Source organism: Dunckerocampus dactyliophorus, chromosome 9 (genome assembly GCF_027744805.1).
Source record: "Dunckerocampus dactyliophorus isolate RoL2022-P2 chromosome 9, RoL_Ddac_1.1, whole genome shotgun sequence".
Taxonomy (NCBI): Eukaryota; Metazoa; Chordata; class Actinopteri; order Syngnathiformes; family Syngnathidae; genus Dunckerocampus; species Dunckerocampus dactyliophorus.
In genome coordinates this window covers 9,244,993-9,257,616 of record NC_072827.1, presented here as the reverse complement: position 1 = coordinate 9,257,616, position 12,624 = coordinate 9,244,993, and the positions used below count along the sequence as shown (strand labels likewise).

The 12,624-nt window shown below is 36.6% G+C and overlaps 1 protein-coding gene across 7 annotated transcripts in view; it reads right to left on the bottom strand.

The window, feature by feature from the left end:
* The window catches only part of osbpl6 (oxysterol binding protein-like 6), a 58,069-nt gene that overhangs the window by 20,443 nt on the left and 25,002 nt on the right, over positions 1–12,624 (bottom strand). For 2 of the 7 annotated variants that reach the window (XM_054787563.1, XM_054787556.1), the window contains exons 3-10: positions 10,042–10,164; positions 9,703–9,756; positions 5,544–5,657; positions 5,275–5,445; positions 3,982–4,117; positions 3,740–3,843; positions 2,074–2,166; positions 1,431–1,599 (exon numbers count right to left, since the gene is read on the bottom strand). In XM_054787563.1, coding sequence (XP_054643538.1) covers positions 1,431–1,599; positions 2,074–2,166; positions 3,740–3,843; positions 3,982–4,117; positions 5,275–5,445; positions 5,544–5,657; positions 9,703–9,756; positions 10,042–10,164 — 964 coding nt within the window. The remainder of the gene's footprint in view (positions 1–1,430; positions 1,600–2,073; positions 2,167–3,739; positions 3,844–3,981; positions 4,118–5,274; positions 5,446–5,543; positions 5,658–9,702; positions 9,757–10,041; positions 10,165–12,624) is intronic. The other 5 variants (XM_054787557.1, XM_054787561.1, XM_054787558.1 and 2 more) reach the window with 5 other exon arrangements.

Genomic DNA, 12,624 nt, shown 5'->3' with positions numbered 1-12,624 from the left:
CAAAAAACATCATCAACTTTTACCAACACTTCTGAGAGTTATTTCTTGAATTCAATTCTTTATCAAAATGTTGGCACTTTGGCTCCATTTTGGGTTACTGAGGTGAGAAACACTACTGAATTCAACAAATAACTCATGGCACAACATGAAGGAGTGGTGTCTGTGTTGATCTTGATGCCACGTTGTGTTTTTGAACCCAAACCCTATCATTGTACAGCTATAAAAACATATTGCATGTTAGCATTTTTGGTTTTCTGGAACGGATTAATTGAATTTACATTATTTCTTATGGGAAAAATGGATTCAGTTAGCGTACGTTTTGGTTAGAGTCGGGAACGGATTAATGACGCTAACCAAGGTTCCACTGTACATGGCGGAGGTGTCCAAAGTGCAGCACTTGCTCAATTTTCAGCCTGTGGCTCTTTTCTTATTGGCCCATGGTGCATTCTAAAAATACAATTTAACAAGAAAATCAACAACAGCAAAAATGGAAAAATCAGCACTAATTTTACAAGAATCAAGTCAAAATATTAAGAGACAAAGTTGGGATTTTACGAGAATAACATATTATTATGAGGAAAAATAATGTAATTTTAGTAACGTAAAGTTGAAATATTAAAGAAAAAAGGCATTTTTTTTTAAGTCGCAATATTATGAGAAACAAACAAAACAACAAATTAAGTTGTAATTTTCTGGAAACTTAAGTTGCTGATGACGTTATACTATTATGAGAATAACGTTAAAATATTATGCGAACAAAGTCATAATTATGAGACGTAAATGTACAAGAAGAAAGTGGAAATAGTTGGAAAAGTACAAAAAAATGGCAGAAATGGAAAATCACCTGTAATTTTAACAGAATAACGTCAAAATATTAAGAGAAAAAGTTGTAATCTAACAAGAAAAAAGAGAACAGGCAGGCATATGAGAATTAACTTGTAATATGAAGGAAAACAATTAAATTTTACTAGCATAGAGTTGAAATATTAAAGAAAAAATATGGTATTTTTTAAAAGTCATAATATAATGAGAAACAAAAAAAAAAATACTGTAAAGTTGTCGTTTTTAGAAAATTAGGTTGGTTCTAACATTATGGGAAGGACAGCACAAAAAATGTACAAAAATGATTTAAGAAAAAAATTTAAATATTTGGAAAGAAAACATTAATGAAAAGTTATTTTTGACAGCGTTGCTATTTAGACCTAAAGATATTATATGATTATAAGAAACTGAACATCGTAGCTTTACTGACTGAGCAAACACAACACTGCATTATAAATTCAATGAAAGCAGTTGTAGATCCACGATAACATATCTTCATTATTCTCTTGTGTCTGCTATCTACATTTCTTTCGATTTTAGATCATGTTGTTTAACAAATGCGCATCTACTGACTTGTTCTTGACTGTTGATGCTTGCAGTCTGCCTACCTTTTTGGGCAATGGTGCAGAATTCCTCTTGCAGTTTAGTGTAGTCACTGCTACACTCCACGCTGTCTGTCAGCCGCGAGACAGGAGCTTGAAAGTCCCCCAACTCGGCGCAGAGGTTAGGGTTGGATGAGTGGAGTCGGACGGGAGACATGCTGGATGAAAGCGGGACCTGGAGAGACATGACGAGGGTTAATCAACTGTGAAGCACACTGAAAGTTATTCGCTGGAGGGACACTAAAACAGAAATAGATAGTACTCTATTATTATCTGGACTCATTCTGGAGGCCTCTTTGCAGTTTAACCATAATCTCTTACTCTTCTATCTGTTCGTTAAACAAATTTTTGTATAAACTCCCTTTGCAGAGCAGTAGTTCAGCATTGAGTGTGCATGAAAGCGCATTCCAAGTGTTTTAGCAGCAAAGCAAAATATGAATACATTAGCAAGGATGGGGAAAAAAACATCATATGCACCAACAATAAAGTTGGAGGATTATCTAAGAAAAAGAGAACAAAAACAGCTGATTTTGTCAAACATTTACAGTGCATGTGGTTCCCAGTTTTTGTTCAAATCCAAAAGTTATATTCCTTACATATGACTGACAGTCACTCAAAACCAGGCCTCGGTAAAAATCCAAAGTGGTACCTGAAGCTGGAATTTTGCATCTTTGCCGACACTTTTTGTCCTCCATCTTCTGTTCAAGCGCTTTTCTTTCTTTGACAATTCTACACATGCGGTCTATGTGGCATCAAAATATACAAAGAGTGGCTGATTAGACAAAACACTCACACAAAGGCAAAAGTTAAGCTTTGAAGTTGCAGCAATAAACCCAACAAACGAGCAGCAAACAAAATGAGTGGTGCTAAAGCAGTTGATGGTTGGTGGAAGCGTGGCTCAATACTAGTAGATCAGAGGCGTCCAAACCTTTGCCATCACGGGCCACATACTGAAAAATGACAGGATGCAAGGGCCACTTGTTAAGATATTTCAAGAAAAAAAGCATCTTTGTACTTTGTGCAGCTTTGTCATATAGGTGAAACCGGCTATTATCAACTTCAGTCTTTTTTCTCCATTTTTGCTGTTTTTCTTTTTAATTTTCCCATAAACTTTCTTTTTAAATCATCTTCCTACAGTAAATGTTCTTTTCGTAACACTGTATTATGACTTCATTCCCAGAATATTCTAACTTTTCCCCCAACCTAATTTTCTAAAAATGATGACTTTATTTTGTTTTGTAGGTTTCTCATATTATTATCTAAAAAATAGTGTATTTGTTTCTTTAATATTTCATGTCTATGCTACTAAAATGACATTCATTTTTTTCCATTTCTGTTGTTTTTTTTTTTTATTTTCCGACGACTTCAGCTTTCTTCTTGTAAATGTCCTTTTTGTGATGTTATGACTTTATTCCTTTTTTCTTTAATGTTTCAAGTTTATGCTTCTAAAATGCAATTATTTTTCATCATAACATTACAACCTTATTCTCGTAAAATTACTTTTTCTCGTCAGATTACAATTTTTTTGTCTTATTATTTTGAATATTTTTGTAAAGTTACTCCTCATTTTTGCTGTTTTTTCTTTTTTTAAGTTTTCTTGTTAAATTGTAGGTGTGTCACAAGACATGAGACAAGATTTTAACATTACTTTTAGGAAAAGTACAATGAAAAAATATATGACAATACACTGCAGTCTACTAATTTAATTTGTACTACGTTACACTCTTCCTCACTCCGCGTGTACACTAGCTCACGCTGTTCATGCCGTTGTTTTATGGAACAAACGCACCAAGGTGCTTGAAACCAATGCATAGAGTGAATCCTCTTCCTGCCTGTTTGGAGGCGGGAGACGAACAGACACGCATGCACATGACAATATATCGAGGCTGGCAAAATGATCAAGTTCATTTTCATTTCTTCTGTGATGAATTAATTATTGTCCCAGGCCTAGTGCCCTCAAGAGAGTTTTTTTCTGAACGACAAATCTTGCAAGATCTTGTGACACAGGATTTTGTGACACGCCTATTAAATTATATTTTTTGAATGTGTTGTGGGTGAATTAAAAAAAACAGCTGGCCCCCAGGCTGCACTTTGGACACCCCTGTTTAATGGAAGAAACTGGCACGTTCTTAGACTGACACACATCCATCTGTTCTGAGCCCTTCCATGAATATTTGATGTTTTTCTCTGGTAAAAAACAGATACTGTGCATTTGAAACAAACGTGCAAAGGTCAAGTCACACAGGACTAAATGCTGCTTCTCTGGATTAGTGCACATGTGTGTGTGTGTGTATTTGCGTGTGCACATGTTCCACCTGCATATCTGCAAAGTTGGGAGCTGACTGTGTCCTTTGTAGAATCTCCAGACTCTGCAATAAGCCACTCAGCTCACATAGGTTGGACTGGCAATGTGCAAGATCTGAAATTATTTTGATATTATGAGTATGATGGAACTATGTCATCAAGGGGATATAATTGCTGTTCCAACAGTATGAGGGTAAATTGCAAGGCAGCTTTGCACTCCCAAAATGTGGAAGAAAGCAACAAACACACACACCTTCAGCACATTTGTCCATCTCCTCAGATTCCTGCAGCCAGGCAGCCACTTTGCTCTGACCGTTACTGTAGGAGCCAGGCAGGCTGCTGTTGGTGGGGACGGATGGTTGCCATAGCAAACCACTGGGTTTAGCCTGCTTTAGGGTGATACAAGTGGACACGAAGGAGTTGGTATATGTACACAGTGAGAGGAAAACAAACAAGTAAAATATCACACTTCGGGCCTGATCTACTAAGATCCCAAATAACCAAAGTTAAATTGTACGTACTGTAATATTAGTGGGTGTGTTGTGGGTGACCTATGATTGTATGGTGCGGACCTTCCTATTTAAAAGAGGATTTTGCGTGTAGTAGATCGCGGGTTGAATATCGCTCTGTCAGTATATCGCGTTTAAAAAAATAATAATAATAAATGATCCCTGTGTTGTGGTTGACTATGGCCTATCATTAGTCAAACATATTGAAAGACAAGTTATACGGTACAATGGTCACTAGGCATCAGTAATGTTTGAGACATGACGTTAGATTACATCACCTTTCACACTGCACGCAGACTGGTTACTGAGCCAGCAGAGCTGAGCAGCGGCTGCAGTGATACCGTAGCCTACGCATTGTGATGTAAATAAAGAATAATAGGACTGTAAAAGGTGACTATTGGGGTGTTATTTAATGTCTACAGGGCTCTGATAATATTAAAACCCATATTTAGAAAGTCACAAACAGGTTTTCAATGCTCTAACTATGAAAATGTTCCTACTTTGCGGAAATTCACTTATCACGGCCAAATGGAACCAATTAACCACGATAAACGAGGGACAACTATATAGTCATTTGATTGACTCAATGTGTAAGTAGTTGCCTGAGAATAGTGGATGATCCATTTCTGGAAGACAGGAGGGTAAATAAAGTTCTGTTAAGGAACGGAGTGTTTTCCACATCTTAAGGCAGCTCTTTTGTGTTTGTTGGGAAGATACTGAGTTAGTTTTTCCCTAAAGTCTTTGGTCATAGTCTCCCGTCTAGACTATTTTCATTTATAAAGGAAGCATTTACAGTATTTGTCTGGACTAGTCCAGAAAAACGATTCCTTTATCTTAATGCTCAGGATTAATTTTACTTGTTATATCAAGATTACAGCTTTAGACAGTTAACAGCCACACATTCACGGTCATTAATCATTCTGCTGATCACTGCAGAGCGACCACGGTGACCTTTTAATAAAGAGGCAGGCAATTCACTCTCTGAGAAAGACTTTCTGCCAAAGCCTAACAATTCACTTAAGTCACAAGCGATGCACCTTAGCTTCATGTGCGACACTTGAAGCAGCCTGGGGGGAATCGGCAACAGCCGACGGAGGAAACGTCCGCATGGAGGCATCGCGAGGAGATCGCACAATCTCGTTTTGTCGGTAGAGGCGGTGATGTCGCAACTTGGACACCCAAGCATCGAAGACATCTGGGGATTTGACCTAATGACGTACAGTGAATAGCGCTTTCAGCTCAGTCATGGGCTTGACATGCTGGTCAATACTGAAATGACAATATTAACTCCTCCTGTTCCCATTACCTTCAGGTGATAGATGTGCTCCTCTGTGTCCAGGTCAATACGACGGGCTTTCTTTTTGATGGACATCACCGAGAGGCCAACATCGATGCTGCCGTGCAGTTTGCCTTTCTGGATCTGAATCACATTGATAGATTGGCATTTCACAAGTTAATTTTAGTCACTGCATCATACATATTTTCAATGCCTGAAGTCAACAGGGAATGTTTGCAGGTGACATGATGAACTAACTGACCATTTGCCAAAGTCCATAGAACTGTAAAGGCTATTTCTTTCTGGTTCTTTGGATCACTTAGCCATCGGAGAAGCAGCCAATAGCCACACAATTTAAAAGGCTTTCAAATTGCATTAAAAACATTAATGACAAGTCCAGAATGAAAGTACACAAAGTCTATACAGCAGTTGCCGCGCACCTCTAGAAAGTAACAGTTAGGTTTGTTTATTTTTGGGATGTATCGCGACATGACGATATAATCAAATTCAGCAGAGTCTTGTATAAAAAGCTACTAACCTTAACCCATATAAGTAAATACACTTGTCTCAAATTGTAAAGCACATTTATTGATTTATTGAAAACAAACTACAATACAGCAAGTGCATTTAGTGTCTACCAAACTAAGTGTTTTGTATTTTTGACATGGGAAGTGTAGGCGTGCTCACTGACTGTCTCACGCTTCATGACACACTCTTCGAACTCAACTCTGTGTTTGCACTTGAGATGGTAGAACAAATTTGTCGTGTTCCCAGCATTTTCCATCTCCGTTGCTTTGCAAACTTTGCATATTATGGTCTCTTGCTCCACTCTGCTCATTTTACACTTTTTTTTATCAGCATAGCGTGTGTGCTTTATGGGTTAGTGAATAAAATGTCCGTTAATGAAATGCAAAAATCCTTATATTTATTGATGCAATACATCAATGGACAATTTTGCCCAGTAATTCAGAAATGGATGTAGCTTGGCTAACTTCAGGCTAACGTCAGCCTCTGCACACATTTATAGAAAATCTTCAACAAACTGTAATGCCCGAGCTTGTGATTAAGGAAGATGTAATCACCGATGCAATTCCAACTGCATATGTAAGATATTTTTTATGACAGTTATTTTGTTTACACACTAGGCGACATGGGGCAAACGGTGCTCTTATTTTGAAGGCTGGAAGTGTGTTCTCTGTATGTTGAGAATGTCTGGGCCCAAGAATAAAAGTGCTTCTCGTCTTTTTTCTTTTTTTTCACCTGCACGTCGTCATCAGGCATTGGAAAAGGTTCATTACAAAAAAGCGGTAAAACACGACCCAGTGAAAATATACTCATCCAGCCCGAGTCACACACACACACAACCCCCCCCAGCTTCCATTCACGCTCCGTAAGGGAAGGTTCCACCAACTTTCGCTGGTGTTTATCACCATTTCAACCTGTTTAGTTTGAGAGGAGGCGGTTTAGTGTTTGTAATGATTACCACTATTGAGCAGTCCACCGAATACATACTTCCCCACACGAACATTCCTTCTCCTCACAATGACAGCATTCATTCACCTTATGTCAATTTCTGTGAGATTCGGCGTTTAACAGTAAATTTTGTTTTTATTGCCCAATTCCGCGATTCCGTTGACACGGAAATCATAAGGCCCTACATGCTGTGTTACACGTGAGGCGCCAATGCGCCAATAAAGTGCGCCGCAGCGCGCAGTCATCAACTCAGCTTGTTTCCGTTTGTCATTTATTTTATTTTTTTATCATTATTTTTATTATTTATTTTTACCTTACAATTTTTACCATTTCTATGTCACTTTCTTATCATTAGAAAAATTTGTACCCTATGTAGAAGTGAACATTAAGCTTGTGTGAGTGAGAACAATGCATCTATTGTGTGTCTGCCTCTTCTCCCAGTATTTTTCCATCAGTTATCTGTGAGTTTTGTGCCACTCTAGCAGTGCTGTGTGTGTACACTGGAATACATCTCATGAATCATTCTTTCACAGTTCTACATGTCCAAAAGGAGTAGGAAGAAGCAAAACTTATTTAATCCTACCCCCCATCCATTCCACATCTTGTACGGTAGATATTATCATTATTATTATATATTATATTATTCAGATAAAAATATATAGGTATAAATATAAAAAATAATATCAATATCAATAATATCAATAACAAAGACTAATAGTTCCCAACACTTGTTTCAAAGATATAAACCACGGGTGTCCAAAGTGCGGCCCATTTACAACCCGCAGCTGGCAGCTGTTTTTTTTTACTGGCCCTCGGCATGTTCTAAAAATACAATTCATCAACAAAAAAACCAGCAAAAATGAGCAGTCATTTTACAAAAACAATTATAATAATAATAATAATGATGATATGAGAAACAAACAAAACAAAGAAAAGATACTATGTTTGGAAATTGTTATATCACAATAATAAAGTCAAAATATTATGAGAATAAAGTCATCATATTATGAAAAACACGTACAAGAAAGTCAAAAATATTTGTAAAAATAAAAAAACAGCAACAAAAATATCATGTAAGGCTAAAAATGTCATACTTATATAATTGTCATTGATAACAAAAAAGCTAAGATGCAGACTGTTGTTTTGTTTAAATATAAAAAAAAATCTCAGCATATTGACATGAAAAAAAATTAAAGTGGCCCCCGCATCCTTTGATTTTTAAGTATGCGGCCCATGGTGAAGAAGGGGGGGGGGGGACAAAAACAAAAAAAGAGAGACAAGAGACAAGGACAACAGCAGCAACAACAACAATAGTGACAGAACAACAGAAACATACAGAACGACATCAGCAAATAAATGTCTGTGACAACTATCAAGACGAACAGGGACATAAGGACAAAACAATATCAACAACCACAATGACGAAGCTGTCAATGACAATCACACATAATAGCAGTCATGAAATGATGAACTATGATAGTGATCACAATGACAACACTGCATTGAAACAGTCACACATAATAGCAGTCATGAAATGATGAACTATGATAGTGATCACAATGACAATACCGCATTGAAACAGTCACACATAACTGTAGTAATGAAATGATTATCCATGATAGTGAACAGAATGAAAAGTACTGTAATGCACATCATTGTAAAAAAAAACAAATATATATATATATATTTAAATATATATATATATATATATAGTCATACTGCTGATATCACCGTCGCTGTAATAAAACCAACAACATGACAACATCTTTGACTTAAAGCAGGTGTGTCCAGCAAAGGGGCCATTTGTGGCGCACGGCTGTTTTTTTGTTGGCCCATGTCACATTGTAAAAATATAATTTAACAAAAAAGAAAGAAAATAATGGAAAAATCAGCAATAATTTTACCAGAATAAAGTCTAAATGTTAAGAAAAAACTAAGTAAAGTTGTAATTTTTGGAAAATTACGTTGCGAAAAAAGTTCTAATGTTACGAGAATAAAGAAAGATTGTATGGGACTAAAGTCACAATATTATGAGCAGAAATTTTACTAAGAATACTTAAGAAAAAAGTTGAAATATTTTGAAAATTGTAAAAAAAAAAATTTATTTAAAAAAACAGCAAAAATGGGAAAAAAGAGTGAACACTTAAGTTGATACTACTAATACACAAGCTGAGTTGCAGTTATTTTCTTGAAATTTGTATAACTTAAAAAAAATATCAAAGTTGCCCTTGCATCCTTTCATTTTTCACAATGTGGCCCTCAGTGGAAAAAGTTTGGACACTCGTGATTTGAAGGAAACAAAGAACTTGACAGGCGATATGTGTAGAAGCGGTGTTAGCCTCTAATGTTTGTCGGATTAGCAACAGCAAGCTCCTCCACCTGTAGGAATCAATCTCATGCCCTATGAATCAATATAATAGATTGAATCTTTTTTTTAAACTATTACCTGCATTTAATTAGTGAAAAATGGGTAGCGTCCATCACCAGTTATCCTGAAGAGACTATAATCAGCCGATTAAATCGGTCGGTCCATGATCCTCTTTATTGTTTTCCTTTAACTTTTGCATTTATAGTCAGCCCATTTCGTGGATATAATTTCGATGGTGGAACATACCACATTAAAACACACTGAACACTTGCTGCAAACATTCCTGCTGACTCATTGTTGCCAGGCTGGCCTGCTTCTTGCCTGGGGGGTTGAGTCAGGGCTACTTACATCAATAGGGGACTTGGAGTACTTCAGCATACCATTGTCCAGGACAAAAAAACGCTACAGTGGGAAAAAAAACAACAATATGTTGGTTAAAATAATGGTAGGGTGGAACCATTACGGCTCCCAAGTGAGCAATCCTGTGTTTGCAGCTGCGTTAGCTTCAATTTAGATGTGTTGCTCTCAAAATGGCACACTGCGTGCCGGCTATGTGCAGTGGCTAGGGACTTATTTGGACGTGTCTGCAAAGAAAGTGGCCAAATAAATATCCAGTTTGCCTCGTGAAACTGTAACTTCAGCCACTGCTTGAGAGTGTAGCAACAAAACATGCCTAATAAAAGCTACCTTGTGCCAGCCTTTGAGGGGCCATTTCCGCTTCTTCAGCATAAACCCCTCATGTTTATCTGGCCTCTGGACGTTGCTCTGACCGATTTTCAGCCCCTCGATGATTTCCCAGCTGTCTGTCTCCTGAAGTAGAACAAACGCATGCAGTGTCAGAACTAATCGGCTCATCCCTCCAGAAGGAAAATAGACAATAGAGTTGCACAAAAATGGAGGAAACCCTTCATTTGTTTCTCTTGCACAATGTTTGTGCTTCCCCAGTCACATGCCTCTTGCACTTGAGTATTTCCCCTCCATTTGCTTCCTCCTGACGATGCTCTTCTTGCCTTTAGTGGGTCTGTAAATCAAATTGACGTCTCTAGCACAAAGGGATAGCAGAGTCAGGCAGCTACAGGTAATACCCCCACACTGCCCTGAGAGGAGGGCATCAAAGTCAAAGGTCTTCTCCTCAACTGTTGGTCTCATCTTTGATTGTGGATATGTATTATTATAAAATGTGCAAAAGAATTCAATAATTAGACTGCTGAATCTTTTTTTTTTTTTTAACTTTCATTTAAGTAATTTTTCATGTTATTTCTTTGGATTTGTTTACACTTGTATTTAAGTCATTTTTATTTGTATTTATTTTGTTACACTTTTATGAAATCATTTTTAATTGTTATTAATTTTTTATTTATTTACCCTAGGTCATTTGTTTACTTATTTAATTTTTAGACTTTTCTTTAAGCCATTTTTATTTTTATTTGTTTACACTAGGGGTGTAACGGTTCACATGCATGTATTGAACCGTTTCGGTTCTGCATGTTCGGTTCGGTCCACTTGCGTACCGTTTCGGTTATATTTTATGCACATTAAATGTATTACTAGAGTGATCTAAGTGCTTCACGCGGAACTAAAGTCTTGTGGGCGAATTTCCACACGGACGCCTCTGAGTGTCGGACGCTACTGACCGAGGGAAGGAACACTAGTAGTTCGCAGGCGTGACAAATGGCGTCATGGCAGCCTGAGCTGGAAGACCCTCCAATCTCACTACGGCCTCCTGTTTGGGAACACTTTGGCTTTCCTGTTAAAATTACGGATGGACAAAGGCAAGTGGATAAATTCAAAGTTGTATGTAAACATTGTTACATGGATATCGGGTATGCTGCAGGAAACACGTCTAACACGCACTTAAAACGGCATCATCTGGCAATGAATGTTAATCTACAAGAAAGAAAACCATCTTAGTGCAAACACTGATAATTTCAGCATATAAACAACCTCTAGCAAGCAACTCTGACCGGGCCAAAGCAGTAACACATTGTATTGGATTACGTCCATATTCAGTTGTTGAGAGCGCTGGCTTTAAGTATAGTCATGGAAAAAATGATTAGACCACCCTTTTTTCTTCAGTTTCTTGTTCCTTTTTTTAGTGCCTGATACAACTAAAGGTACCTTTGTCTGGGCAAATATAACAATAACAACAAAAATAGTAAGAGTTACACTTTTGGCAGTACAATGCTATAGCTATTCATGTAGGAACTTAAGTGATTTTGGTTATTATCAAGAAAACCATGGAAGTTGCTAGCAATCAGCTCTTAAGTTCAACTCTTATGAGCTATATTTGTTATCATCATTATATTTGTCCAAACAAATGTACCTTTAGTTGTATTAGGAATTACAATGGATCAATAAACTGAAGAAACAAGGGTGGTCTAAACATTTTCTCCATGACTGTGAACCTCGCTACAAAATACCATCACGTCCTCTCTTTAGCCACAAAGCTATACCAGCACTTTATGAAAAAGCTAAAAGTGATGTCGTGAACGAGCTATCACATGTGTCCGCATGTTCTGTTTGCATTTTTTTTTATAAATAAAAGCATTTTGAGTCATATTTTTCTTCCTTTTTTGTACCATAAATTTACCGAAGCGAGCACTTCAAGAAACTGAACCGAACCGAGATTATTATTTGTGTACCGTTACACTCCTTGTTTACACTTTTATGAAATCTTTTTTATTTGTATTTATTTATTATTATTTTTTTTCTTTTTTTAATTATTATTTTTATTTTTTTTTACTTTGAAGTCATTTTTTATTTTTTTCAAACTTGTAAGTCATTTCTATTTGTATTGATTTTTTCACACCTTTATAAAATCGTTTTACTTGTTATTTGTTTTAATTTCTTACACTTTTATTTAAGTCATTTTTATTTTTATTATTTTTTACACTACTATTTATGGCATTTTTATGTTTATTTATTTATCCCTCAATTGATTTACTTTTATCATTTCATTTAGTCAAACCAACAAAATGTATTTGCTTTTTTTACATGTCCAAAGTGCATTTTATGGAACTTATGATGGCATTTTGTCAAGAACATGAGGAAGAACATGATAACTATGTGAATACAAATAATGCATCAATTAAAATTTGGTATCAAAAAGACCATCCATCCATTTACTAGGGTCGTGGGTATGCTGGAGCCTATCCCAACTGACTTCGGGTGAGTGGCGGGGTACACCCTGGATTGGTCGCCAGCAAATCGGAGGGCACATATAGACAAACAACCATTCACACTGACATTCATACCTATGGACAATTTAGA